The 25,359-nt window shown below is 48.3% G+C and overlaps 1 protein-coding gene across 7 annotated transcripts in view; it reads left to right on the top strand.

The window, feature by feature from the left end:
• kiaa0825 (KIAA0825 ortholog) overlaps nucleotides 1-25,359 on the top strand; it is a 685,054-nt gene that overhangs the window by 305,600 nt on the left and 354,095 nt on the right. For all 7 annotated transcript variants that reach the window (XM_072516291.1, XM_072516289.1, XM_072516290.1 and 4 more), the window contains one exon: nucleotides 24,952-25,108. In XM_072516291.1, the coding sequence (XP_072372392.1) occupies nucleotides 24,952-25,108 (157 nt within the window). The remainder of the gene's footprint in view (nucleotides 1-24,951; nucleotides 25,109-25,359) is intronic.

Genomic DNA, 25,359 nt, shown 5'->3' with positions numbered 1-25,359 from the left:
TCTGCTTTTAGTCTCTGTCCGTAAGGTACTGCGTGTGACCGTCTCCATCCCCAAAACTTCTGAGCCTCTGAAAGAGCCTTTGTCCACAACACACATCCTACTTAAACTAGAATACCACGACTGAAAAGCACCCGCAATATGCTCACCCCTCACTGTCTTTAAGTTCACTAAGCCAATCCAATAGATAGACTTTTATCCCGGACGAGCCCCCAATTGTTATGGGTCAGGGTTTAGAGAACCCCAATGTGTATCATGGAGTTCACCTGACCCACAACTTTTAATAGATTGTGGTATGGGGAGCACATGGCCCACTCTACAGGTGTGGTACAGCAGAAATGGTAAAGTATTTTTAAAAACAAAACAATGTTTAAACAAACCGTTAATATCTTAGCAACCATTAATTCAAAGATAACCCCCAAAGAATACAATACTAAGTAATCCTTTAAGCTGTCCTTTTAACATCCAAAAGACTTAACAACCTTTAAACAGAGGCACATCAGGGGTTTACATTCAATATTGAAAACATTTAAATTTCTGAATTTGCCAAATGATCAAGAGATAGTCCTTCATGGCAGTGAGATCAACAGTACAGCTGCTTTTTCTGACTTCAGCTGCAACACACTGAAAAACGAAACCAAAAAGACAGAGACACACCCAAGCTTTTCTCAAAGTGAAACTAAAAAGCAGAACCAGAGCTCAGCTCCACCCACACTCCGACATCGCTGCAGTAACATGAGCAGTTAACCATCTCTTAAAGCGACATTCTCATGACACATGCTCAATTGCCCCTTAGAGTTCAAAGGTTTATGTGGGGTTACAGGGATGCGTGGCGGCATGGGTCTAGGTAGGATGTTCTTTCAAAGGGTTGGTGCAGATACGATGGGCGAAATGGCCTCCTCCTGCACTGTAGTGATTCTATGAAAATTACAAATGGATTATGAGTTGTTGTCAAAGGGTAAGGCGGTGAGCCCCCTGTGGCACTCGTTGGGGACCTTTTATGAGTATAGGGAAAAGGCCAGTCATCTGTTGGCTCACCTACTAAGAAGGTAGGCTGCCTTCCAGGAGATAGTGCAGTTTAGGGACTCGGGTGGCAGGTTGGTTTCGACCCCGGAGCAGGGTATTGAAGTGTTTGAGGGCTTCTACCATGAGTTGTATGAGTCAGAGGATTCGTCAACAAAGCAATTTTTGGATGTGTTAGCCTTTCCGGTGGAGGAACAGGAGAGAAGGCAGGAGATGGAGACGCCGATAGGGCTGGAGAAGGTCATGAGCTAAAGCAGACGGACAAAGAACCGGCTCCGGATGGGTTCCCCATTGAATTTTACAAACAGCTTTATGGACAGTTGTTCCCACTTCTGCTGGATATGTTTAAGGATTCCATGTTCTGAGGAGTATTGCCGCCACGCTGGCGCATGTGCCAATTTCCTTCATCCTGAAGAAGGGTAAGGATCCCATGGAATGTGGGCCATATCGGCCTTGTTTTGTTGTTAAACGTTGATGCGTTTGTTGGCTAAAGTGTTGACAATTCGTTTGGAGCCCTGCCTACCTGGGGTGATTTTGGAGCAGCAGATTGGATTTGTTGGTCAATACTAGGAGATTGTGAAATATTGGGCGGTACCCTCCTTAGGGACCAAGCCAGAATTATTTTGATGGGCATTAAAAAGGCGTTCGATCGGGTTGGGTGGGGGTTGCCTCTTTGAGATACTGGGGCAATTTGGCTTCGAGCATAAATTTATTTCATGGAATAGACATTTGTACAGAGCCCCCACTGCAAGTGTATGTACTGTCATGTGAGAGTACTTTTAAAACATGGATGTTTAAGCAATGTACCTTTAAGAAAACAGTGATGTCAGAGAGTGGGTGGAGCTGAGGTTAGGTCAGCCATTTTGCAGTTTAGATTTGCAGGTATTTAGTTTCAGTTTAAAAAGCAGTGGGTGTGTGTCTGCGTGTGTCCAGAGAGCTGCAAGAAGAAAGCAAGGTGCTGGAGCTGAAATCAACCAAGCTAATATATCTCTGCCATTCTACAGAAAATATATATATATCCTTTAACCTGATGTGATACTGTCTAAAGGTGTTAAGTCTCTTGGAAGTTTGAAGGAACATTTTAAAGAGTTATTTACTGTTGCAATATTTTCTGAGTTATCTTTGAAGTAAGGGGTGTTAAGAGATCCAATTTTTATTTAAGATGTTAAGTTGAGTTCATGGAATAAACATTGTTTTGTGTTTAAAAACCCACGTGTCCATAATTGTAATCCCACATTTAGGGAACAAGCCGTGTGCTAGGAAAAGCAACAAATACATTAAAGGGAGTGGTTGGTTGAACTTCATGATACATTTTGGGGCTCTGAAAACGCCTCGCCCATAACAATTGGGGGCTCGAGGGGGGGTAAAAGTCTTATCTATTGGATTGGCTTTTGTGAACTTAAATACAGTGAAGGATTGTTGCTTTTCCGGTGTGTATTTCAGTTTAAGTGGGGAGAGTGTTGTGAACAATGGCTCTTTCAGAGGCTCAGAGGTCTTTGGGGGTGGAGAATGTCACACGTAGTACTTTATGGACAGAAACGAAAAGCAAACTATTAGATTTGGCAAGAACATTGCAGTTAACATTAACTGACAAAATGCGAAAAGATGAGGTAATTATGGCGGTGGTTAAGCATTTAAAGTTGCCTGAGATAGAGTTTGACTCATGGGAAATGGCAAAAATTCAGTTGCAAATTAAACAAATGGAACATGAGAAAGATTTAAAGCGGCTTGAATATGAAAGAGAGAGAGCGGAAAACGAAAGAGACCGAGAGAGGGAGAAAAAAGAAAGAAAAAGAGAGAGAGAGAGAGAGAGGAAAAAGAAAAGGAGAGAGAAGAAAGGAGAAAAGAATAGCCCTAGCAGAACAAAAAGACTCCTAATCTGTTATGTTACTAATGGGCGTCAAATATTGATAAAGTGCAGGCGTGCTTCATGGATTCGGACACTATATGGGAGTGGATGGAGCAGGTTTCTTGCATAACGTTGGGCCTGAGGGTCCTGGTTACTGCACCTTTCCCATTTTCCCCTGCTGGACTCTCCTTGAGCCTGGTGGTGGTAGCCACTTTGAGGATTTAGAATAAGTTTAGGCACCACGTTAAACTGGATTCCATATCACTACAGGCTCCGATTTGCAGGAACCATAGGTTTGTGCCATTTGGCTGAGATTAATCATTTAGGGTGTGGGAGAGAGAGGGTTTGGAGAGGTTTAGGAACATGTTTCTGGAGGGTAGGTTTGATAGCCTAGCCGGGTTGCTTGAGAAGTTCCAGCTCCCAAGAGGGAATGTATTCAGGTGCGTGATTTGTAGTCAAGGAGCTTCCTTTATTTCCCCTGGTACTATCGCCTTTGCTTATGAACAGTGCTCTTTCCTTGGCCGAGGATGTATGTAGGAAGATATTGGCGATGAAGTAGGCATCGTTGGAGGAAGTAAAGGGAAAAAGGTGAGCTGGGTTTGGTCTTTACGGGGAGTGGAGAAAGAGGCTCTTCACAGGGTCAACTTCACCTCCTCGTACTAGGTTAAGCCTGATCCAGTTCAAGGTGGCGGACATGAGCACCTGACTAGGGCGGGAATGAGTGGGTTCTTCTCGGGGGTGGAGGATAGGTGTGAGCGGTGCTCGAGGGAGCTGGCGAATCATACGTACATGTTTTGGTCTTGCCCAAGCTTGTTAGTTTCTGGGCCCTTTTTGATTCAATGTCAGGGATGTTGGGAGTTCAGCTGGCGCTGTGCCTGTTGGTGGCCATTTTTTGTGAGTATCAGAGTCATTGGTGCTGCAGACGGTGATGAGGTCCGATATCCTAGCCTTCGCCTCGCTAATAGCCCGGAGGCGAGTTCTGCTTAGGTGAAGGTCCCCAGTGCCGTCTGAGGCCTTAGCTTGGTTGGGGAACCTGATGGAATTTTTTTCATCTTTAGAAGACCAATTATACCATGAGGGGTCAGTGGAAGGGTTTACTCGAGGTGGCAGCCCTTTATCTCCTTTTTCAGGAACTGATTACCGTCAGCTGTTAGTGAGGGTGGGGGGTTGTCTTTTAATTTTTTTATTAAGGTTCTGTTTTCTCTATCGGGGGAGAAGGGTCTGGAGGATTGGGAGGGTGTAATTTTGGTATAGTACGAGTTGGGATTTGTTGTATAGGTTCTTTTGTTGCAATGAAAATCTTGTTTGAATAAAGATATATTTTTAAACTCCACTTTCCTAGTTTCCCACCATAACCCTGACTCCCTTGACAATCAAAAATCTATCTAACTAACTTAGCCTTCAATAAATTCAGTGGCCCAAAATCCACTGCTTTCAGGGAAGAGAATTCCTCATACCCTGTGAAAGAAAACATTTCTCCTCATCTCCGTCTTAAATAGGAGACCCTTTATTCTTAAACCATGTATCCCCTGGTATTTTTCTCCCTTACATGAGGGAATGTCCCATCAAGTCCCCTCTGGACCTCTTGGGCACGATCTACTGATGCATCCCGCCGGAATTGGAGCGGGACACGGCCAGAAGATACTGGGAGCCACCACCCCAGGACTCCTGACGGCCGTTACGCCTCGAGGTCTAACCAGATCTAGCAGGACACGGCCAGTAGATCCTGGGAGCTGCCACCCAGGACTCCTGACGGCCGTTACGCCTCGAGATCTAACCAGATCTCAACATTGGCAGGACCCAGTGTTGCATGCTGGATCAATCGGCCACTCAGCACCTATTGGTCCCGCCGAGGAGACCCCAGCCAGAAGCTGTTCAGTAAGGGGACCAAGAGAACGGTACCTGGAGGGGTCTCTCAGGCGATCAGAGGCTCCTGGGTGGTCATCCTCTGAGCAGGGTGGCGCCTTGGCACTGCCATCCTGGTACGCTAGCAGGGGCACCCTGGCAGTGCCACCTGGGTGTCAGTCTGGCACTGCCAGGGTGGCCAGGTGTCACTGTCAGGCTGGCAGGGGCACTGCCAGGGTGCCAGACCGGCAGTGCCAAGGTGCCATGCTGGCATTGTGCCTATGCCATGGATCAGGCCAGCGGGTGCCCTGTCCGTATAAGCTAGGGTGCGGGGGTGGCCGGGTGCAGGGGGAGGGGGGGGCACAAAAGGTGAGTTGGGGGGACTTGTGTCGGGATGGTGAGAGACCTGGTACCCTGATGTCTGCCTGCAGGAAATGACACTAAAATGCGGCCTCGCGGGGTGGTCCCACTGAGCCACAAAAACAAGACAATGTTGTTAGATAGAGGGGTCATTCTTGGTGCTACGAGCACTGGAAACGACTCTGCTATCCCATCCACGGGCTCTGTTTTATTTTGGTTAGATCGCGCCCCACATGTTTCAATGAGATCACTATTCATTCTTGTAAACCCCAGTGAGTATAGGCCCAGATTTTTTCAACATTCCTTCATAAGATAAGCCCTTCATCACAGTAATAAGTTGCGCGAATCTTTTTAAAAATGTTTAAAACTAATTATATCCTTTTTCAAATATGAAGACCAAATCTGTACTCCAAATGTGGTCTCACTAAGGCCTTTTACAGCTGAAACACCCTTGCAATAAATGGCAACATTCCATGCGCCTTCCTAATCACTTAAAATGGGGGAAAAAATGAAATGAAAATCGCTTATTGTCACAAGTAGGCTTCAAATGAAGTTACTGTGAAAAGCCCCTAGTCGCCACATTCCGCCGCCTGCTCGGGGAGGCTGGTACAGGAAATGAACTGTGCTGCTGGCCTGCCTTGGTCTGCTTTCAAAGCCAGCGATTTAGCCCTGTGCTAAACCAGCCCCTTAGAGTCCCTACATACTATTTGTATGGTGTGATTCATGGATTATGTTGCATAGCTATTTGATCCTGAACTATTCAAAAAAATGGCACTTGTATTTGAAGAGCTTCTTTCATGACTGCAAGACGTCCTAAAATGCTTTACATCCAATGATAATTAGTCACTATTGTAATATAGGAACATTGCTACTTTTAAAAAAAAAATTTGAATTCTTTTTCACATTTTCTCCCAGATTTACACTCACCAACAATAAGCAATAATCAGTAACAAATATGTCAATCCCCATATCAATAACAACAATCCCATCCTCCCACCAAACCCCAAACATTAGCCCACATGTTCACATAAACAAATGACAAAAAGGAATCAGGAATCACCCATAGTCACCATTATCACACACCGCCCCCATCCCCCCAACCCCCCCCCCCCCAACTAATGTTCGATGTTATCCAGTTCTTTAAAGTGCATAATGAATAATGCCCATGAATTGTAGAACCCCTCCATCCTTCCCCTCAGTTCAAACTTAACCTTCACAAGAGTCAAGAATTTCAACAGGTTTTACCCTGAGAAAGACCCAAACACTCAAAGCAGCTCCAATATTCCCCCTATCGACACACTCTGTTCTGACACGTATAACAGCAAGTCATCGGCATATAAGGACACCCTATGCTCCATCCCCCCTCCGCACTATTCCTTTCCATACCTCCGAACTTCTTAATGCGATGGCCAACGGCTTAATCGCGAGTGCAAACACAGGGGGGACATTGGACATCCCTGCCTAGTCCAACGGTGGAGAGAAAAGTATCTCGAGCTGATGTTGTTTGTGCGGCCACTCACCCTCGGCTCCTTATATAAGTAGCTTTACCCAGTTCACAAATATTGGTCCAATCCTAAACCGCTCCAGAACTGCCATCAAGTACCCCCATTCTACCCGGTCAAACGCCTTCTCAGCGTCCAGTGCCACAACCACCTCTGTTTCCTTCCCCTCTGCCGGTGCCAGAACGACATTCAATACCCTTCTAACGTTTGAAAAGAGCTGCCTCCCTCTCACGAACCCCGTCTGATCTTCACCTATCACCTTCGGGAGGCATTTCTCCAACCTACCTGCCAGTACCTTCGCCAATACTTTTGCGTCCACATTCAGAAGCGATATGGGCCTATACAACCCACACTCCGTCAGATCCTTATCTTTTTTTAGCAACAGGGAAATCGATGCCTGCCCCTTCCCTATCGCCTCTTCAAACATCCCTACCATCAGGGGTGCCAGCTTATCCTTGAATTTTTTATAATATTCCACCGGAAACCCATCCGGCCCTGCCATCTTCCCCGACAGCATCCACCCAATCGCATCCTTTATCTCCTGCTCCACGATCGCTCCTTCTAATGTAGCCCTGTCCCCCTCCCCTCACCTCGGGTACTCCAACCCATCTAGAAATTCCTGCATCTCACGGTCTCCCCCAGGTGGCTCTGACCTGTACAACCTCTAATAAAATTCCTCAAAAACCTTGTTAATCAGATCCGGAGCCACCACCAACTTCTCTGCCCTATCCCTCACCTGCACAATTTCCCTTGCCGCTGCTTCCCTCCAGAGCTGAACTGATTTGCCTTATCTCCATGTTCGTAAACTGCACCCCTTGCTCGTCTCAGTTGGCGTACCGCCTTCCTGGTAGATAGTCGGTCAAAGCTCGCCTGTAGTTCCTTCCTCTTTTCCAGCTTTGCTGGGTCCCCATCTTCTGCATAACTCCTATCTACCTCCAACATCTCATCTATTACCCTCTGCCGCTCCAACCTCTCCTCTTTGTCCACCCTGGCCTTAAACAAAATCACCTCCCTCCTCACCACCACCTTTAGAGCCTCCCAGACAACTGCCTTCAACACCTCACCCGTACAGTTGAAACCTACATATTCCTTAATTACCTTTTCAGTTTTGTCACAGAACACTTGGTCCCCCAAATGTCCCACATCTAATTTCCACCCCGGGTCTGCGCTACCCCCTTCGTCAGCACCATATCCACCCAATGCGGAGCATGATCTGACACTGCAATTGCCGAGTATTCCGACCCCTTAACCACAGCCAGCAAAGCCTTCCCCACTGTGGTAAACCACTGTATTGCATTGTGTTGTGTTGTACATGCCTGGGCCTGTCCCAGCTGGCTCCACCTGTGGCTCCTCCCCTCGGGCACATGTATGAAGGTGGCAAGTCTCCACCAACGCCGGAGGCCCGAGGTGCTACTTTTGCGGCCAGAGTAATCACCCCAGACAACTCTGCCTGGCACGGAACGCAACTTGCAACGGCTGTGGGAAGAAGGGCCACTTCCTGCCAGGCCCAATCTCCCCCTAAAACTTTTAGGCCCAGCAGCACTGCCTGCTGCCTGTCGGGGCCGCCCCCAGCTGCCGTGCCACCCGCCATGTGCGACTCATGGGCGCCGCCATCTTAAATTTCGGCCGCCACGTGCGATCCATGGGGGCTGCCACCTTTAACGCATTCTCCGACCACCACGCGCGATCCACGGGGGCCGCCACCTTGGACGCCATCGCCGCTGCCACCCGCCACCATCTTGGGACCATCCCGCAGCCTCCCGGGGACCCAGCTCACCCGACCGTACGCTGGCCACTGCTACCTCCGACCGGGCTACCAACCGCCTTCCGAAGCTCGCCTCCATCACGCTCGATCAGTCCTGGCCGCACCACCTCGCGAAGTTTACGATGACCGTCTGGATCAATGGGCTGAGACGGCCTGCCTTTTCGACTCCGGGAGCACAGACAGCTTCATGCACCCAGATACGGTAAGGCGCTGCTCACTCCCAATCCTACCCGCGACCCAGAAAATCTCCCTGGCTTCCGGATCCCACGCAGTAGAAACCTGGGGGTACAGTGTCGCCACCCTTATGGTACAAGGCGTTGAGTACGCTAACTTCAAACTCTACGTCCTTCCCCATCTCTGTGCTGCCCTATTACTGGGGCTCAACTTCCAGTGCCACCTCCAGAGCCTTACTTTAAAGTTCGGCGGACTCCCCCCCCCCCCCTCACCGTCTGTAGCCTTGCGACCCTTAAGGTCGCCCCACCTTCGCTCTTCGCAAATCTCACCCCGGACTGTAAGCCCGTCGCTACCAGGAGCAGACGATACAGTGCCCGGGACAGGGCCTTTATCAGGTCGGAGGTCCAGCGACTCCTGCGAGAGGGGATCATTGAGACTAGTAACAGTCCCTGGAGAGCTCAAGTGGTGGTCGTCAAGACTGGTGAGCAGCACCGGATGGTCATCGATTACAGCCAGACCATCAACCGGTACACGCAGCTCGATGCGTACCCCCTCCCCCGCATATCTGACATGGTCAATCAGATTTCGCAGTATCGAGTCTTCTCCATGGTTGACTTGAAGTCCGCGTACCACCAACTCCCTATCCGCCCGGAGGACTGCCAATACACTGCCTTTGAGGCAGATGGCCGCCTCTACCACTTCCTCAGGGTGCCCTTCGGCGTCACCAATGGGGTCTCAGTCTTCCAAAGAGAAATGGACCGAATGGTTGATCAGTACGGGCTGCGGGCCACGTTCCCGTACTTAGATATTGTCACCATCTGCGGCCATGACCAGCAGGACCATGCCGAGAACCTCCAGCACTTCCTCCACACCGCTAAACTCCTGAACCTCACCTATAATAGAGAAAAATGCTTCTTCCGCACAACCCGCCTAGCCATCCTCGGCTACGTCGTGGAACACGGAGTCCTAGGGCCCGACCCCGACTTCATGTACCCCCTCCTGGAACTTCCCCTCCCCCACTGCACCAAAGCCCTGAAGAGATGCCTGGGGTTCTTCTCGTACTATGCCCAGTGCGTCCTCAATAATGTGGACAAGGCCCGTCCACTGATCAAATCCATCGTTTTTCCCCTGACGGCTGAGGCCCGACTGGCTTTCAACCGCATCAAGGCAGATATTGCCAAAGCCGCGATGCACGCTGTGGACGTGTCCATCCCATTCCAGGTGGAGAGCGATGTGTCTGACTTTGCTCCGGCCGCTACACTCAACCAGGAAGGCAGGCCTGTGGCTTTCTTCTCCCGTACCCCCCATGCCTCCGTCGAAAAGGAAGCCCAAGCCATCGTAGAAGCTGTGCGACATTGGAGGCATTACCTGGCCGCCAGGCGATTCACTCTCCTCACTGACCAACGTGTTCAATAACACACAGCGGGGCAAGATCAAGAATGACAAGATTCTGAGGTGGAGGATCGAGCTCTCCACCTACAGCTATGATATCTTGTATCGACCCGGGAAGCTCAATGAGCCCCCAGAAGCCCTATCCCGCGGTACATGTGCCAGCGCACAGGTAGACCGACTCCGGGCCCTCCACAATGATCTCTGTCACCCGGGGGTCACCTGTTGTTTTCACTTTATCAAGGCTCGCAACCTGCTTTACTCCATCGAGGAGGTCACGACCGTAACCAGGGATTGCCAGGTCTGCGTGGAGTGCAAACCACACTTCTATCGGCCAGACAGAGCACACCTGGTAAAGGCGTCTCGCCCCTTTGAGCACCTCAGCATCGATTTCAAAGGGCCCCTCCCCTCCACAGACCGTAACGTGTACTTCCTCAACATCGTTGACGAGTACTCAAGATTCCCTTTTGCCATCCCATGCCCTGACATGACCTCTGCCTCCGTCATCAAGGCCCTGCACGGTCTTTTCACCCTGTTCGGGTTCCCCGCCTACATCCACAGTGATCAGGGATCCTCCTGCATGAGCGACGAGTTGCGTCAGTTCCTGCTCTGCAAGGGCATCGCCTCCAGCAGAACGACCAGCTATAACCCCCGGGGAAACGGACAGGTGGAGAGGGAGAACGCGACGATCTGGAAGGTCGTCCTCCTCCTGGCCCTACAGTCTAGAAGTCTCCCAGTCCCCTGTTGGCAGGCGGTCCTCTCCGACGCGCTCCACTCCATCCGGTCGCTCCTGTGTGCAGCCACCAACGAGACTCCTCACGAGCGTATGTTTGCTTTCCCCAGGAAATCCATCTCCGGGGTCTCGCTCCCGTGCTGGCTGGCAGTCCCAGGGCCCGTCCTTCTCCGGAAGCATGCGAGGAGCCATCAAACCGACCCCCTCGTTGAGAAGGTCCTGTTCCTCCATGCAAATCCACAATATGCCTACGTGGCACAGCAGGACGTGCGACAGGACAGTCTCCCTTCGGGATTTGGCACCTGCAGGTTCCCCAGCAACCACCACCAGCAACCCCGACCCTACACCGTCTTCCCCCACCCCTGCCGACCTACCTCATGAACTAGCACCCGCAGGCCCACCGGCGACAATCACCACCAGTTCGGGTCAGAGGCCAGGAGGCTTGCTGTTTAGTGTATTAAAGCCTCAGTTACATTCATCACTCGTCGTGTGCTTATTGAAGGCATTTCACCCACCACGAAAAAGTCGATCCGCGAGTATACCTTATGGACTGCTGAGAAAAACGAGTACTCCCGTTCCCTCGGGTGCAGAAACCTCCAAGGATCCACTCCTCCCATTTCCACCATTAGCCCAGACAATGCCTTTGCCCCCCCCGATGGGACCAGCGGGCGCGGCCGTGACCTGTCCAACCTTGGCTCCTGCACCAAGCTCCAGTCCCCCCCCCACTATCAGTTCGTGTGTGTCCAAGTCGGGGATGACCCCAAACACCTTCTTTGCGAATCCCACATCGTCCCAATTGGGGCCGTATACACTTACCAGCGCCACGAACCTCCCCTCCAGCGCCCCTGTCACAATCACGTATCTACCCCCCTGATCTGCCACCACCTTCTCCATCTGGAAGCGTACTCTTTTGCTGACCATTACCGCTACCCCTCGAACGCTTCTGTCAAATCCAGAGTGAAACACCTGACTAACCCAGCCCTTTTTATGTCTCACCTGGTCATTCATCCTCAAGTGAGTTTCCTGCAGCATTGCTACATCGGCTTTCAAACTCTTAAGATGCGCAAGCACCTTTGACCTCTTGACTGGACCTTCTAGCCCCCTCACGTTCCACGTGACTATCCTAACTGGGGGTCTCTCATCTCCCCCCACCCTTCTTATCCACCATCATCATACCACCGGGCCCTGCCCCATGAGCCTGACCCGCCCCTATCCATTATTAACATCGAAAACCTTCTGCCCCCTCCCAACCCCCCCACATTTCCTCTCAAAAAAACATCTCCCAGCATCAATCCCTCCCCCACCCCCCACCCCCGCTCGCCTCGAGGGCCATCCAATGTCTGCAGCCCTCCTCTCACCTCACCTCCGTTCACTAGGTGACTTTAGTTAGCTAGCGCGGGTGGCTCCCCCGCCATGGTATACCGTCCCTCCCACCCAGTCCCAGAGAAAGAAAAAAACAAAAACAATCCAACCCATACAATTCACTAAACTAAGATATAACCGTCGCAACACACAATGCCAATCAACCCAACCAATAACTTGAACTCTGTAACAATGTGAAGAGAAGTAAATTACAATACACGTCAGTAAAAAGAAAATTATAGCATTTATACATTTTCCAGCTCCCCAATCACAGTCCACAGTCTCTCTTCCCGCTCCGCTCCTCACGTCTCTCCCAAGCCTTCTGCCCTCACGAACGCCTCAGCCACCTCCGCTGTCTCGAAATAAAAGTCTTTGGCATCATACATCACCCTCAGCTTCGCCGGGTATACCATACCAAACCGCACCCCCTTTTTGTACAGTGCCGCCTTCACTTGCCCGAACGCCGCTCGTCTTTTTGTCAACTCCACCGTCAAGTCCTGGTAGATCCGAACTCTAGCACCATCCCACTGCACCGCGCGCTTCTGCTTCACCCAGCTTAAGACCTTCTCCTTCATGCAGTACTTATGGAAGCAGATAATTACTGCTCTTGGCGGCTCATTCACTTTGGGCTTCGGCCTTAATGACCAATGAGCTTGGTCCAGCTCTAACCGGGAGGGGTTATCACCCTCCCCCATCAGCTCCGCCAACTTCTTAGCGAAGTACTCTGTTGGCCTTGGACCCTCTGTCCCTCCAGGCATGCCCACAATTCTCAGATTCTGCCGCCTCGAGCAGTTCTCCTCGGAGTCCTCTGTTGACCTCCACTACCCTCTGCATCTCGTCCCCCATCGAGGTGAACTGGTCGCTGTGCTGCGACATGGCCTCTTCCACTTCCTTCATCTTCTCGCCCTGCTCTCTCACCTTGGCCGATGTCTTTGCCACAGCTACTCTCACCGGGGCAATTGCCTCCTCCACCAATGACTTCAATGCAACCGCCGTCTCCTTTCTCAAAGCCTCCATGTGCCTCGCAAACTGCTTTTCCAGCTCCATCGCCATCACCTCGGTCATCTTCTCCACCGTAAGTAGTGCGGCCCGACCATGCGGTCCGGCATCCGCAATCTAGTCGGCACTTTTGCTCGTGCTCTCATTCGATGGTGAGCCCGCATTTCCTCCCTTCCTCGACGCTGCTTTTCTCATCCTTTAACGGCTTATTATTTTTCCTTTTTCATTTTTTCACCCCTCCTTCCTTCAATCTCTTTTTTTATTTGAAAAAACAAAACAAATTTTTTCTTCCTTCAAATAAAAAAGGGGGGAAAAAAACTTTCACCAAATTACTTTACAACTTCTTTCTCTTCTTTTTTGTATTCCTCCAGAATTTCCCTGGGACCGGGCTTCAGTCTTCTTACCATATTCTAGGCGGGAGCCATCCGATGTGGGACACCTCACCTACATTGCACCCTGGCTTCGGGCCTGCCGCCTCGTACTCTGTTTGGCTCCGCCCCCGCTGCTCCTTTCAAATGTTCTGGAGAGCGAGAAAAAAAAAATTCCATACTCTTTGAGCCCTTCAGCTTTCAGGTTGTTTCTTAGGGAACAAAGTCGCGATCCCCGCTCCTCCTCCACGTGCAGCCACTCTGCCGAACCCCGACCAGTCTCTCCTCTTCCCCCCCCCCTTCCAACTCTCCGGCTCCGTGAAACAGAGCTTTGACGCTTTAACAGGGCGAGGGAGGCAGGGCCGATCCCGGAGAAGTTTAATTTAAAAAAAAAAAAAAAACAGCAGGGATCCCCCCGAAAAAGACCGCGATATCGCGGACCAGCGGGAGCTTCTCCTTAACGCGGCCGCTCCGCTCGCAAACGCCACCGGAAGTCAGGAACATTGCTACTTTGAGTGCAAAGGGTGATTCGATAAACTGCACCAATTTTTTATTTGTTCACTTGTATTTTAGGTATGTTACTTGAAGTGTCTGAAGAAAAAACAACGTAGAATCACATAGAAGAAACACATTATTCAACAAATAGTGTCATACTTAAATTGTTTAAATATGTTTGGGTTGTTTGTTAAATATGTGCTGGATGAGTCATTACTAGTCTGGCCAACTTACCTCATATATATTTTTGTGAAATAGGGTAGTGTGGCTGTTTTATAGTATGGAATAGTTTCACTTCTATAGTCAAAAAGTGCAGTGTGTTAAGCATACGGGAAAATGGCAGTAGGATGCATCACCTGTCTATGTATACTTTGTAGTAACATTATTGTTCCTTAAAATAACTTTCAATCTGAAGCATTGTCTCAGTGGTAAACTCATCAGTCAGTATCCGAAAATAAATATGCAGTTCAGAGTCTGAACAAATGCCTGACTTTGCAAAGTAATTTGTCCAAGAAAAGATTATTGTTTTCCATCATAGTGACCCTGACTTGGCTGGTTGGGTGCATACATAGATTAAGATGAATGCAGTTATTCCTTGGCGGAGGACTGCCTCTTTCAGGCCACATTCTCTCTAATGACATGATTGATAGGCTGTCCCAAAGCTACAGAGGAACTCATTAATCATTGGTGTGACTGAATACAATCATCTGCTTCACCTGCAAAGTGATAGACAGAAAAGGATACAATTCAGGTGCTGACATGGTGTACTGATTGGTCAGAGGCCTCAACTTTTTCAATGTCAGTCTGCAAGATTCCTGATAAATGACAGAGTTTGTTCTACCCTTCTGTTCTGAAAACAAGACATGGTGTCCTTTCAGAATTGTTGAGCTAGTATTTAACAAACAAAGAGAAATTTGAGTATTTAAAATTCTGCTTTGATGTTACTTTTTTCTTATTTCCATTGAACTTGCAAATTTTCCATTGGCATACACTAAAATACTTTAGATTATTCCTTTTTATTGCTCTGTTTTGTTTATCCTTTATTTTGTCATCATTCACCTTGAAGGACGATCCTTTCAAACTGAGGAGAATGTTAGGGGAATCCACCATCATTTTCTGTATTTCAGCAGACAGTTGGACACATTATTCTGTTTATTCTCTATACACTGGACTACTTTGGTACTAAATTTGAACACCATGCCTATGTCTAAAAATAAAAGTACAATTTATAATTCAAATGAAGTGATTATACGTGAGGCAAGTTAATTTGTAAAAGTTATTTAGATTAATTTTCTGAAAAAGTATATGCCACTATTATTTTCATTGTTATTTATTTTGTGGTTGAATAAATGCATATAAACATAGGCCAAAGCCATGGAGGCTTTTGAAAACATGGATGAGATTTAAAAAATTGTGGTGTTGGATTAACAGCCACATCAATGAAAACAGGGGTGATTAACGAATGGGACTCAATGCAAGTTAGGATGTCAGCAAGAGAATTTTGAATAAGCTCAACTTTATGCAGGGTGGAAATGGGAAAACGGGGAGGAGAACATTGGAATGGTCAAGTCTACAGGCATGGATGAAGTTTACAGTAGGAAATAAGCTGATATTGTGAATGTTAAAGGAGGCATGTTTAATGATGGATTAGATACTTAGTTGAAAGATCTCATGGTCAAATAGGATGCCAAGCTTGTGAATGGTCAGATTCAGCCTCAGTCAGTTGCCAGGGGAAGGGTTGGATTCGGTAACTAGAAATTTGTGGTGGCGATTTTAAAAAAATATCATTTATTGGATGTGAGTGTCGCAAGCTAGGCACGCATTTATTGCCCATACCTAATTATCCTCAAGAAAATGGTGGTGTCCTGCCTTCTTGAACTACTGCAGTCCATGTGTTGTGGGAACATCCACAGTGCTGTTTAGAAGGGAGTTCCCAGTTATGGTGAAGGAGAGGAGATATAGTTGCAAGTCAGAATGGTGTGTGACCTGAAGGGGAACTTGCTAGTAGTGGCATTCCCATGCACCTGCTGCCCTTGCCTTTCTAGTTGGTAGAGGTCATGGGCTTTGAAGGTGCTGTCATGGGAGCCTAGGTGAATTGCTACAGTACACCTTGTAAACTGTGCACACCGCCACCACTGTGCATCAGTGGTAGTGGGAATGAATGTTGAAGTGGCTAGGTGGCTGCTCTGATTTGGTTGGTGTCAAGCTTCTTAAGTGTTGTTGAAGTTGCACTCAATCAGGCAAATGATGAGTATTCCATCACATTCCTGAGCTGTGCCTTGTAGATGGTGGACAGGCTTTGGGGAGTCAGGAGTTGAAATACTCTGTGCAGAATTCCCAACCTCTGTGGCTCATGTAGCCACAGTATTTATATGGCTGGTCCCAGTTCAGTTTGTAGTCAATGATAACCCCCAGGATGTTGCTGGTGGGGAATTCAGAGATGGTAATGCCATTGATGGGAAATGTTTACATTCTCTCTTGGAGGTGTTCATTGTCCGGCATTTGCTTAGCTCAAATGTTACTTGCCAGTTATTAGCCTTAGCCTGAATATTGTCCAGATCTTGCTGCAAATGGAATACTGAAAACAGTGGCTTTAGTCTTCCCAATAATTATTTGGAGGACATTTCTGCTCATCCAATACTGGAAGTTGGACAAACAGTATAACAAATCAGACAGTGACAAAGTCAGTGCCTTCTGCAATGTAAATTCTATGAAAGAGGTGATGGTAAGGTAAAACTAGGTGTCATCAGCATTCATGTGATACCTGATGTAATGAGACACACGGGCTGTATAGATTAGGTGTAATGCAAGGAAGATGTCTATACTCCTCCGGTTTTAAATCCTAATCTCTCAGTATCTGCAATCTTCTACATGTTCAATTCTAAAATCAAGCTAATTAATTAAGGCTAAATATTAGCAAAAGTGTGATTTAGGCTTGAAGTTGAATTAATATGAGACCACCTATACTCATTCCACTGGGGGAGGCAGTAGCATTGTGGTAGTGTCGTTGGAGCCGCTGGAGTCATAGTAACATCCTGGGGACCAGGGCAGGTGGTGGAATTTAAATTTAATAAAAGTCTAATGAAGATCATGAAACTATTGTCGATCGTTGTAAAAACCCATCTCGTCCTCTCATGTCCTTTAGAGGAATGAAAGTTGCCATCCTTACTTGGTCTGGCCGACAAGTAACTCCAGAAATATGGTTGACTTTTTAGTGTCCTCTGAAATGATCTAGCAAGCTACGCAGTTGTACCAAACTGCTACAATGAAATTGGACGGACCACCCGGCATTTCATTTTCATTTCATTTCATTGACCTAGGCACTGGAAATGACAATGGAAATCCAGCTCTGTCAACCCTGCAAAGTCCTCCGTAATAATATCTGGGGGCTTGTGCCAAAATTGGGAGAGCTGTCTCACATGACAGTACCGGTAGGAGTGACCACTGCGCAGTCCTTATGGAGACAAAGTTCCTTCTTCACATTGAGAATATCTTCCATTGTGTTATGTGGCACTATGACCATGCTAAATGTGATAGACTTTGTACAGATCTAGCAGCTCATGACTGGGCATCCATGAGACACTGTGGGCGCAGCACCAAATTGTACTCACCATGATGTGTAACCTCATGGCCAGACATATCCCCCACCCTACCAGGGATAAATCCTGGTTCAACGAAGAGTGCAGGAGGGAGTGCCAGGAGCAACAACAGGCAGACCTAAAAATGAGGTGTCAACCTGATGAAGATACAACACAGGCCTATTGTAAGCCGAACAGCGTAAGTGACAAGTAACAGACCACGTTAGGTAATTACACAACCAACGGATCAGATCTAAGCTTTGTAGTCCTGCCACATCCAGTTATGAATGGTGGTAGATGATTAAACAACTCACTGGAGGAACAGGCTCCTCAATTATCCCCATCCTCAATGATGGAAAAGCCCAGCACATCAATGAAGCATTTGCAACAACCTTCAGGCAGAAGTACCGAGTGGATGATCTATCTCAGCCTCTGGAGGTCCCCAGCATCACAGATGCCAGCCTTCAGCCAATTTGATTTACGCTATTTGATGACAAGAAGTGGATGAAGGCTCTGGATCCTGACAATGTTCCAGAAAATGTACTGGTCTTGCCGTGCCCCGAGCCAAGCTGTTCCACGACAGTTGCAACACTGGCATCTACCGGCAAAGTAGAAATTTGCCCAGGTACTTCCTATACAGAAAAAACAGGATAAATCCAAACCTGCCAATTACCACCCTATCAGTCTACTTTCGATGGTCAGTAAAGTGATGGAAGGAGTCATCAACCGTGCTATCAAGCAGCATTTGCTTAGCAATAACCTGCTCAATGTGGGCAGCACGGTAGCACAGTGGTTAGCACTGTCATTTCACAGCTCAAGGGTCCCAGGTTCGACTCCCGGATTGGGTTACTGTCTGTGCGGTGTCTGCACGTTTTCCTCGTGTCTGCGTTGGTTTCCTCAGCGAGCTCCGGTTTCTTCCCACAGTCTAAAGACATGCAGTTTAGGTGAATTGGCCATGATAAATTGCCCTTCATGTCCAAAGGGGTGGGGTTGCTGGGTTACGGGTATGGGGCAATGGTGTGGGTTTTAGTGGGGTGCTCTTTCCAAGGGCGGTGCAGACTCAATTGGCCGAATGGCCTCTTTCTACACTGTAAAGTCTATGTCTATGACACTCAGCTTGGATTCTGTCCTCCCACTGAAACCATTCTGCCAGCGGCAGTTGGAAGAGGTCTTTAAGTAATTGACTACTAAAGGGCCTCAATTGGCTTCTCTGCAGAAAGGCCAACCCTGACTGAATCAGAGTCGGAAAGGTGACAGGTACTCCATCCTCCACCTTGCCTCCTGATTCTACAGCCACCGACTTCCAGCCCGCTCCTGTGGGCTGGACTAAATTGCACCCATCGTATGAAAATCCTGTTTCAATGTTGCACATAGTGTCAGTATCTGAGTTGCTGGTTGCATCTGTGAAATCGAGTGACAGGTGCTATCATCTTCACTGTCTTCATCATTTTCCTCTGCTGCCATCACAAGAGTAAGAACAAGCAGAAATCTCAACAACAAAAAAATCACTACCCGAAAGCCCTGACCTCCCTGCCATTCTCCTCTAACACCCCCCCCCCCCCCCCCCCCCCCCCCCCCGGCTGATGACACCTCCATCTTCCTTGAAAAAGTCGATGAACGGCTTCCATCTCAGGGCAAACCCATCAACTGACCCTCTTAAGTCGAACTTGATTTTCTCCAGCCTTGGGAACTCCGCCAGGTCGTTCACCCACACCCCCAGCTTTGGTGGCGCCGAATCCCTCCACTTAATTTAGGCTCCATCACCACCGCCGCTGCCCTCACCGGCACAATTTCCCTTGCCGCTGCCTGCTGCCGCAACTAATGGGCAAGCAGGAGACTCGCCTTCTCCCCATACTCACACTGCACCCCCCCCCGCAAAGAACGCATAGCTGACCCGCCGCCTTTCCCATTGTCCCCGTTGTCAACAGGTCAAACTGCCCGGAGCTTCTTCCTTTCCGCCAGAAACCCTCTAGTTGGGACCACTGAGTACCTTCGATCCACATCTACAATACCTTCCAGCAACCTCTGCATCCCCTCCCTGTCAACCCTATCTCTGTGGGCCATAAACAAAATAATTTCCCCCCGAACCACCGCCTTCAATGCCTCCCAGAACTGCAGAGACCTCCCCATTTTGATTGAAATCAACATAGTTCTTAATTGCCATTGCCACCTTATCACAGAACTCCGTATCCGCCAAAAGTTCCAAATCCAGCCTTCACCCCAGTCTCTGCACGCGCTCCGACCTAAATCTAACATCCAAGTAGTGTGGCCCATGTTCCGAGATCACTCTTCCTGCATATGCCGTCCCCACAAGCCCCGTCAAAATCGCCTTACCCACAACAAAAAAATTGATACAAGAGTATACCCAGTGGACATGGGAGAAGAAGGAATATTCCCTTTCCCCTGGATGCCTAAACTTCCACAGATCCATCACCCCCATCTGATCCATGAACGCCCCCAACTCCCTTGCCATCCCTTACCTAGCCATTGATTTAGATCTCGAAATATCCATCCTAGGTTCAAGTACACAATTAAAGTCCCGCCAATGTTCAATTGGTGAGAATCCAAATTTGGGATAGTCCCTAACAACTTATTCATAAAGTCCACATCGTCCCAGTTGGGCGCATACACATTCACCAGCACCACCGGTGCCCCCGCTATTACGCCACTCACAATCACAAACCTCCCCCTGGGTCCCGCACCTCCCTGGCCATCGCAAATACCGTCTTCTTGTTAAACAAAATCGAGACCCCTCTCGACTTCGAATCTAACCCCGAATAGAACGTTTGCCCCACCCAACCCTTCCTTAACCGCATCTGATCCTTCATCTGTAAATGTGTCTCCTGCAGGAAAATCATCTCCGCCTTAAAACTCTTTAGGTGCACGGGCACCCGGGACCATTTAAAAAAAATATATTTCATTCCAAACATATTCAAAAGTACATAAATAAATCGGAGAACATTCTCCACATCTCACGGTTTACAGTACAAGTCCCCCCCCCCGCGACGAAAATTACTCAAACATGAAGTTCTGCTGCACGTTCAGCTTTTGCAAAGCAAACCGACTCACGAGGTTGGATGTCGCTTTAGGGTCAAATTCACGACATATTAAAGAATTGTTCAGTATTACCATCGATTTCAATTTAGATGTAAAGGACTTCAGAAAGTTCTTCGCTTGCCTGGCAAATCTTCACTGCTTGTTCCAGCACCTAATCATCTTCCCGCAATAACCTTTCCCAAAGTTTATTAGCTACACCAAAGACAATTTGGTTGCGAATCAACAAAGATTTCAGGTTGCTGAAGTTGCATGACTGGGCCTTCAGCTTTAAGTCAGTGCCAAAACTCAAATGAATCGCCAGGTTTTTGGATACACATACGGAACATGCATCGCTCAAATGTATCATTCAATGTTTATCAAAGTGCCTTCCAACTTCATCATATTTCTTGCGATCTTCCTCGTGATCGATGCAAACGAGTTATACAGTTCAAGTGCTAGTGAAACTGCCAACGTTAGCAGGAACGCAATTCGCCTTCTATCAGGTTGGGCCTGCAAGCCTAGGGCCAAAACATAGAGTCTGAATTGTTGCTTGAACTGCCACCAGTTTTCACCTACATTACCGGACATCTGAAGCTGGTGGAGGGTTCTCAGTCTGTCCATCTCGAGCTTCAGCCTCTTCTAGTGAGTTGAGTCACCTCAGGCTGCAGTTCACCAGATCGATCTTCCAGCCAAATGCCCAACTTTGTCACTGCCGTCGTTATCTTTAAATCTTCAGCACTCGTGGTACCATGTTGTGTTTGGTCTTCCATACATTGTAAAGGAATCCACCAAACACGTAGACTTGTCCAAACCAGGATCTTTATTGTTGCAGTGCAAGTTATCATGGAGTTCTTGGTACTCCTCTGGAACTACACCTCGCACCAACTGTTCACCTGTATGTCTTACTACTATGCCCTACAACCGCCTGTCGATGGCCGGATGTGTCTCCACTGATATGGCAGTCCCTGGTCATCTGACCGCATGGTGTGTCTGCACCGCCACCTGCTGGTTGGAGGCTGCACACCATCCAACTATGATATTGCTTACAAGCATATCACCACAAAGACCTCCAGAGAAATACTCGAAAACTTTGCTGCCTGCTTTCTTCGTAGTCAGCCATTCTTGATTGTTGCATAACATGCTATTCCCAATGATCTTAGCACTGTCACCAGCTAGAATGCACTTTCCCTATCACATGTACGCTAGCTTTAATTAGTGCCAGGCAGCAATGATTTTGGGACCCCTGCTGATGCACGCAGCCAACGAATACCGCATAGAGCATTGGTAATTCAGTTTTGCCTCTTGAAAACACCTAAAATGCTAATATTGGAGCACTCTTTAAACTAATTCAGATTCAATAATGGCATTCAAAAGGGAAATGGATCATTATCTGAAAAGCAAGAAAATACTGGGTTGGGTTTTGTAGACGAACGAGTCTGGAAAGAGAAGATTTAAGAAAATTTGGTTTATTAACACACACTAGTATTTACAATATACACCAGACCCCAAACGGATATGCACTGTCGGTACCGTACCTGGCCGACGTTGTACAGAACTTAACTATGGATGATTTTGGATTCCCACCCCTTTAACGGGGGAGCTCATATTTGGTGAGATTCATGGGTAGGTTGATTGCTCCAACCCTGTGCTGGTTATAATGCTGAGGATGAAGCAGGAGAGTGGCACTAGGTGAATTGCTCTTGTAGGGAACCAGGATGGACATGACAGGCTGAATAGTCTCCTTCTGTGTTGTAACCATTCTATGATCCTATGAAGTGCTCACCTGAGACGTACTATTCACAAAAGTGATTGTTGCTGAGCATGTGAATTATATTTGTGTGTTGGGATCTGCAACCAGCAGTGGGAAGATGCTGATGTCACTCACCTGAATATCACCTCAACAGTGGAAGGTACAAGCATCACAAAATATGTTTCAAGGATGCTGGTTGGGCTGATGGCGGAGGGGGTGCTGGACAAGGCCCCAGAGGTGGACAGGGTGCACAGGTCCCTAAGGCAAAAGCTGAGGGCGAGGGAGCTGCCGTGGACGGTGATTGTGAGGCTCCACAAGTTTGTGAAGCAGGAAAAGATCCTGCGATGGACCAGGGAGAAGCGGAACTGTGAATGGGAGGAGTACTGGGTCCGGATACCAAGATATTGGTGCGGAGCTGGCGAAGAGGCATGCCAGATTTAAGAAGGCCAGGCTGGTGTTATATCGAAGACAGATTCGGTTCCGGGTACTGTACCTGGCGAAACTGTGGGTAACTTTCGAGGGTCGGGATAATGATTTTGAAATGCCAGAAGATGCCAATGACTTTATAAGAGACCATAAACTGGGGGAGAACTGAGTGTCGGTGGGAGGGGTTGGTGGAGAGAAAAAGGTTACAGGGGCAGTTCGACAGGCTGACGATGGGGAAGGCAGTGGGGCAGTTGCGGAGAGCGGGGGTGGTGCAATATGAATATGGAGAGAAGGCGAGCCACATGCTGGCCCCCCAGCCATGGAGGCAGGCCACGTCTCGTCACATTTTGAGGCTGCAGACAGGGAAGGGGGAGGTAGTGTCAGAGCCGGGGAGGATCAACGAGGCATTTGGGGAGTATTATGAGAAGCTGTACAGGGCCGAGCTGAGCGGTGAAGAGGGAGATTATGGTACGGATTTTGGATGGGCTGGAGTTCCCACGGCTGGATGAATGAAGGAGGCCGGCGCTGGACGAGCCATTAGGGCTGAGGGAGGTGATGGATAGCATGAGGGGAAAGAAGTCGGGAAGGCCCCGGCACCGGATGGCTAACCAGTGGAATTCTATAAGGAGTTTGCGACAAAGTTAGCACCACATTTGCCTGGGATGTTTAGCAAGTCGCTGGAAAAGGGGGAGCTGCAGGAGGCATTGCTACTCGCTTTGATTACGTTAATCCCGAAAAAGGGGAAGGACCTGCTGGAGTGTGGGTCATATAGGCACATTTCACTGTTAAACATGAATGTGAAAGTGTTGGCCAAGTTAGTAGTGGGGAGGATGAAGGGGTGTGTCCCAGGGATGGTCACTGAGGACCAAACAGTTTTGTAAAGAGCAGGCAACGTGATTATGACCCCTTCGGCGGGGCACATATCGGAGGTAGTGGTCTCTATGGATGTGGAGAAGGCTTTCGATCGGGTGGAGTGGAGGCACCTGTTCGAGATGATAGGAAGGTTTGGGCTTGGCCCGATGTTTGTGGCGTGGGTGCGTCTGTTTTCAGCGGCCTCGGTGTACGGACAAATAAGATGAGTTCGCGGAGCTATGGGTTGCATAGGGGAATGAGGCAGGGGTGTCCGCTGTTGCTGTTCGTGCTGCTGATGAAGCCCTTGGCGACGGCCCTTAGGGGGTCACTGGAGTGGCAGGGGATTGTGAGGGGGAGTAGGGAACGCCATCTGTCACTGTACACGGATGTCCTGTTGCTGTTTGTGTCGGACCCACTGGAGAGTATGGGAAGAATTATGTACATACTGGAGAGGTTTGGAGCCTTTTTGGGATATAAGTTAACGTCGGGAAGAGTGAGGTGTTCCCGGTGAATGCAGCAGGTCGGGGGGCCAACCTGGGGGCGTTGCCATTCAGGAGAGCCAGGGATAGGTTTAGGTATTTGGGCGTCCAGGTGACAGGGGAGTGGGCGGCGATGCACAAGTGGAATCTGACAATGTTGATGGTGGAGGTTAGGGAGGTTTTAGGGGGTGGGATGCGCTGCACCTGACATTGGCGGGAAGGGTCCAGGTGGTTAAGATGAATGTGCTGCAAAGGGTCCTGTTTGTATTCCAGACCCTCCAGATCTTTATCCCCAAGGCTTTTTTCTGGAAATTGGCAGCTGTGATCTCTGAGTTTGTATGGGCGGGGAAAGAGGGCCCTGCTACAGAGGCAGAAAGAGGGACTGGCACTCCCGAACCTGCTATATTACTACTGGGCGGCGAATGTGTAGAAGGTGAGACGGTGGCGGCACAGGAGGGTTTAGAGTTCTTTAGGATGGAGGTCAGGCCGGATCCTTGGGGTGGTGGAAATGCCAGAGCTGAAGGAGAGGAAGAGGGCCGGTGTAATTGCCCAGCGAAGGATATTGCTGGATTGGCGGTTGGCTACACCGCCAGGGGTGGCAGCCTGGTTGGAGGACATATATGACTTCCTTTGGTTGGAAAAGATCAAGTTGGAGTTCAGAGGATATGCGGAGGGCTTTGAGACACAGTGGGGACTGTTCATGGCAATGTTTGAGGAATTGGTGAGGGGGTGAAAAGGGGGAAAAATTGTGCAAACTGAATTGTGGGGGTGTTGAGAATGCTATTGATTTGTGTTGTATTTTTGGATATGTTTGGAATAAAATACTTTTTTTTAGAAAACTTCATTAGTTAATCAATTATTTTTAACTCATCTCATTAGTTCAATCAATTATTTTTAAGAGAAGAAATTTAAAGTGACTTTTTTTAAATGTGCGCAAAATAAATGTTTTTCTCCCCCCTGCTGTTGCAGTACATTTCTCACAGATGAAGATCGCTTTGCACAGGAGAAAAGCAGTTTTGCTGAATTGACTAAGCAGAAAATAAGCATGATACTCATGGATATCTGCCATCAGCCAGGCGGTAGTGAATACCTAAGGCAAATTTATCACATCATTCAACTCAATGAGGTAGGGAAACTTACTTTTTACCAAGCAATTGAGTGTATGTCGGCCTGAGGCAGCGTCTGCTATCAGCTAAGGGTTAGTCAAGAAAGCACACCTTTTTAGTGCTTCAGTAGAAAATCAGAATATTTAAAAAGAGTTGAAAACCAAATTGGTTCTTTATTGAATATTGTTCAAAATAGATCAAATATATATATTATATATATATATGCACATATATATGTATATTTGAAACATATCATCTGAATAGTTTTTCT

This window comes from Scyliorhinus torazame, chromosome 9 (assembly GCF_047496885.1).
Source record: "Scyliorhinus torazame isolate Kashiwa2021f chromosome 9, sScyTor2.1, whole genome shotgun sequence".
Classification (NCBI taxonomy): domain Eukaryota; kingdom Metazoa; phylum Chordata; class Chondrichthyes; order Carcharhiniformes; family Scyliorhinidae; genus Scyliorhinus; species Scyliorhinus torazame.
The sequence above is the reverse complement of the archived record's forward strand: the minus strand, read 5'-3'. Positions and strand labels throughout refer to the sequence as shown.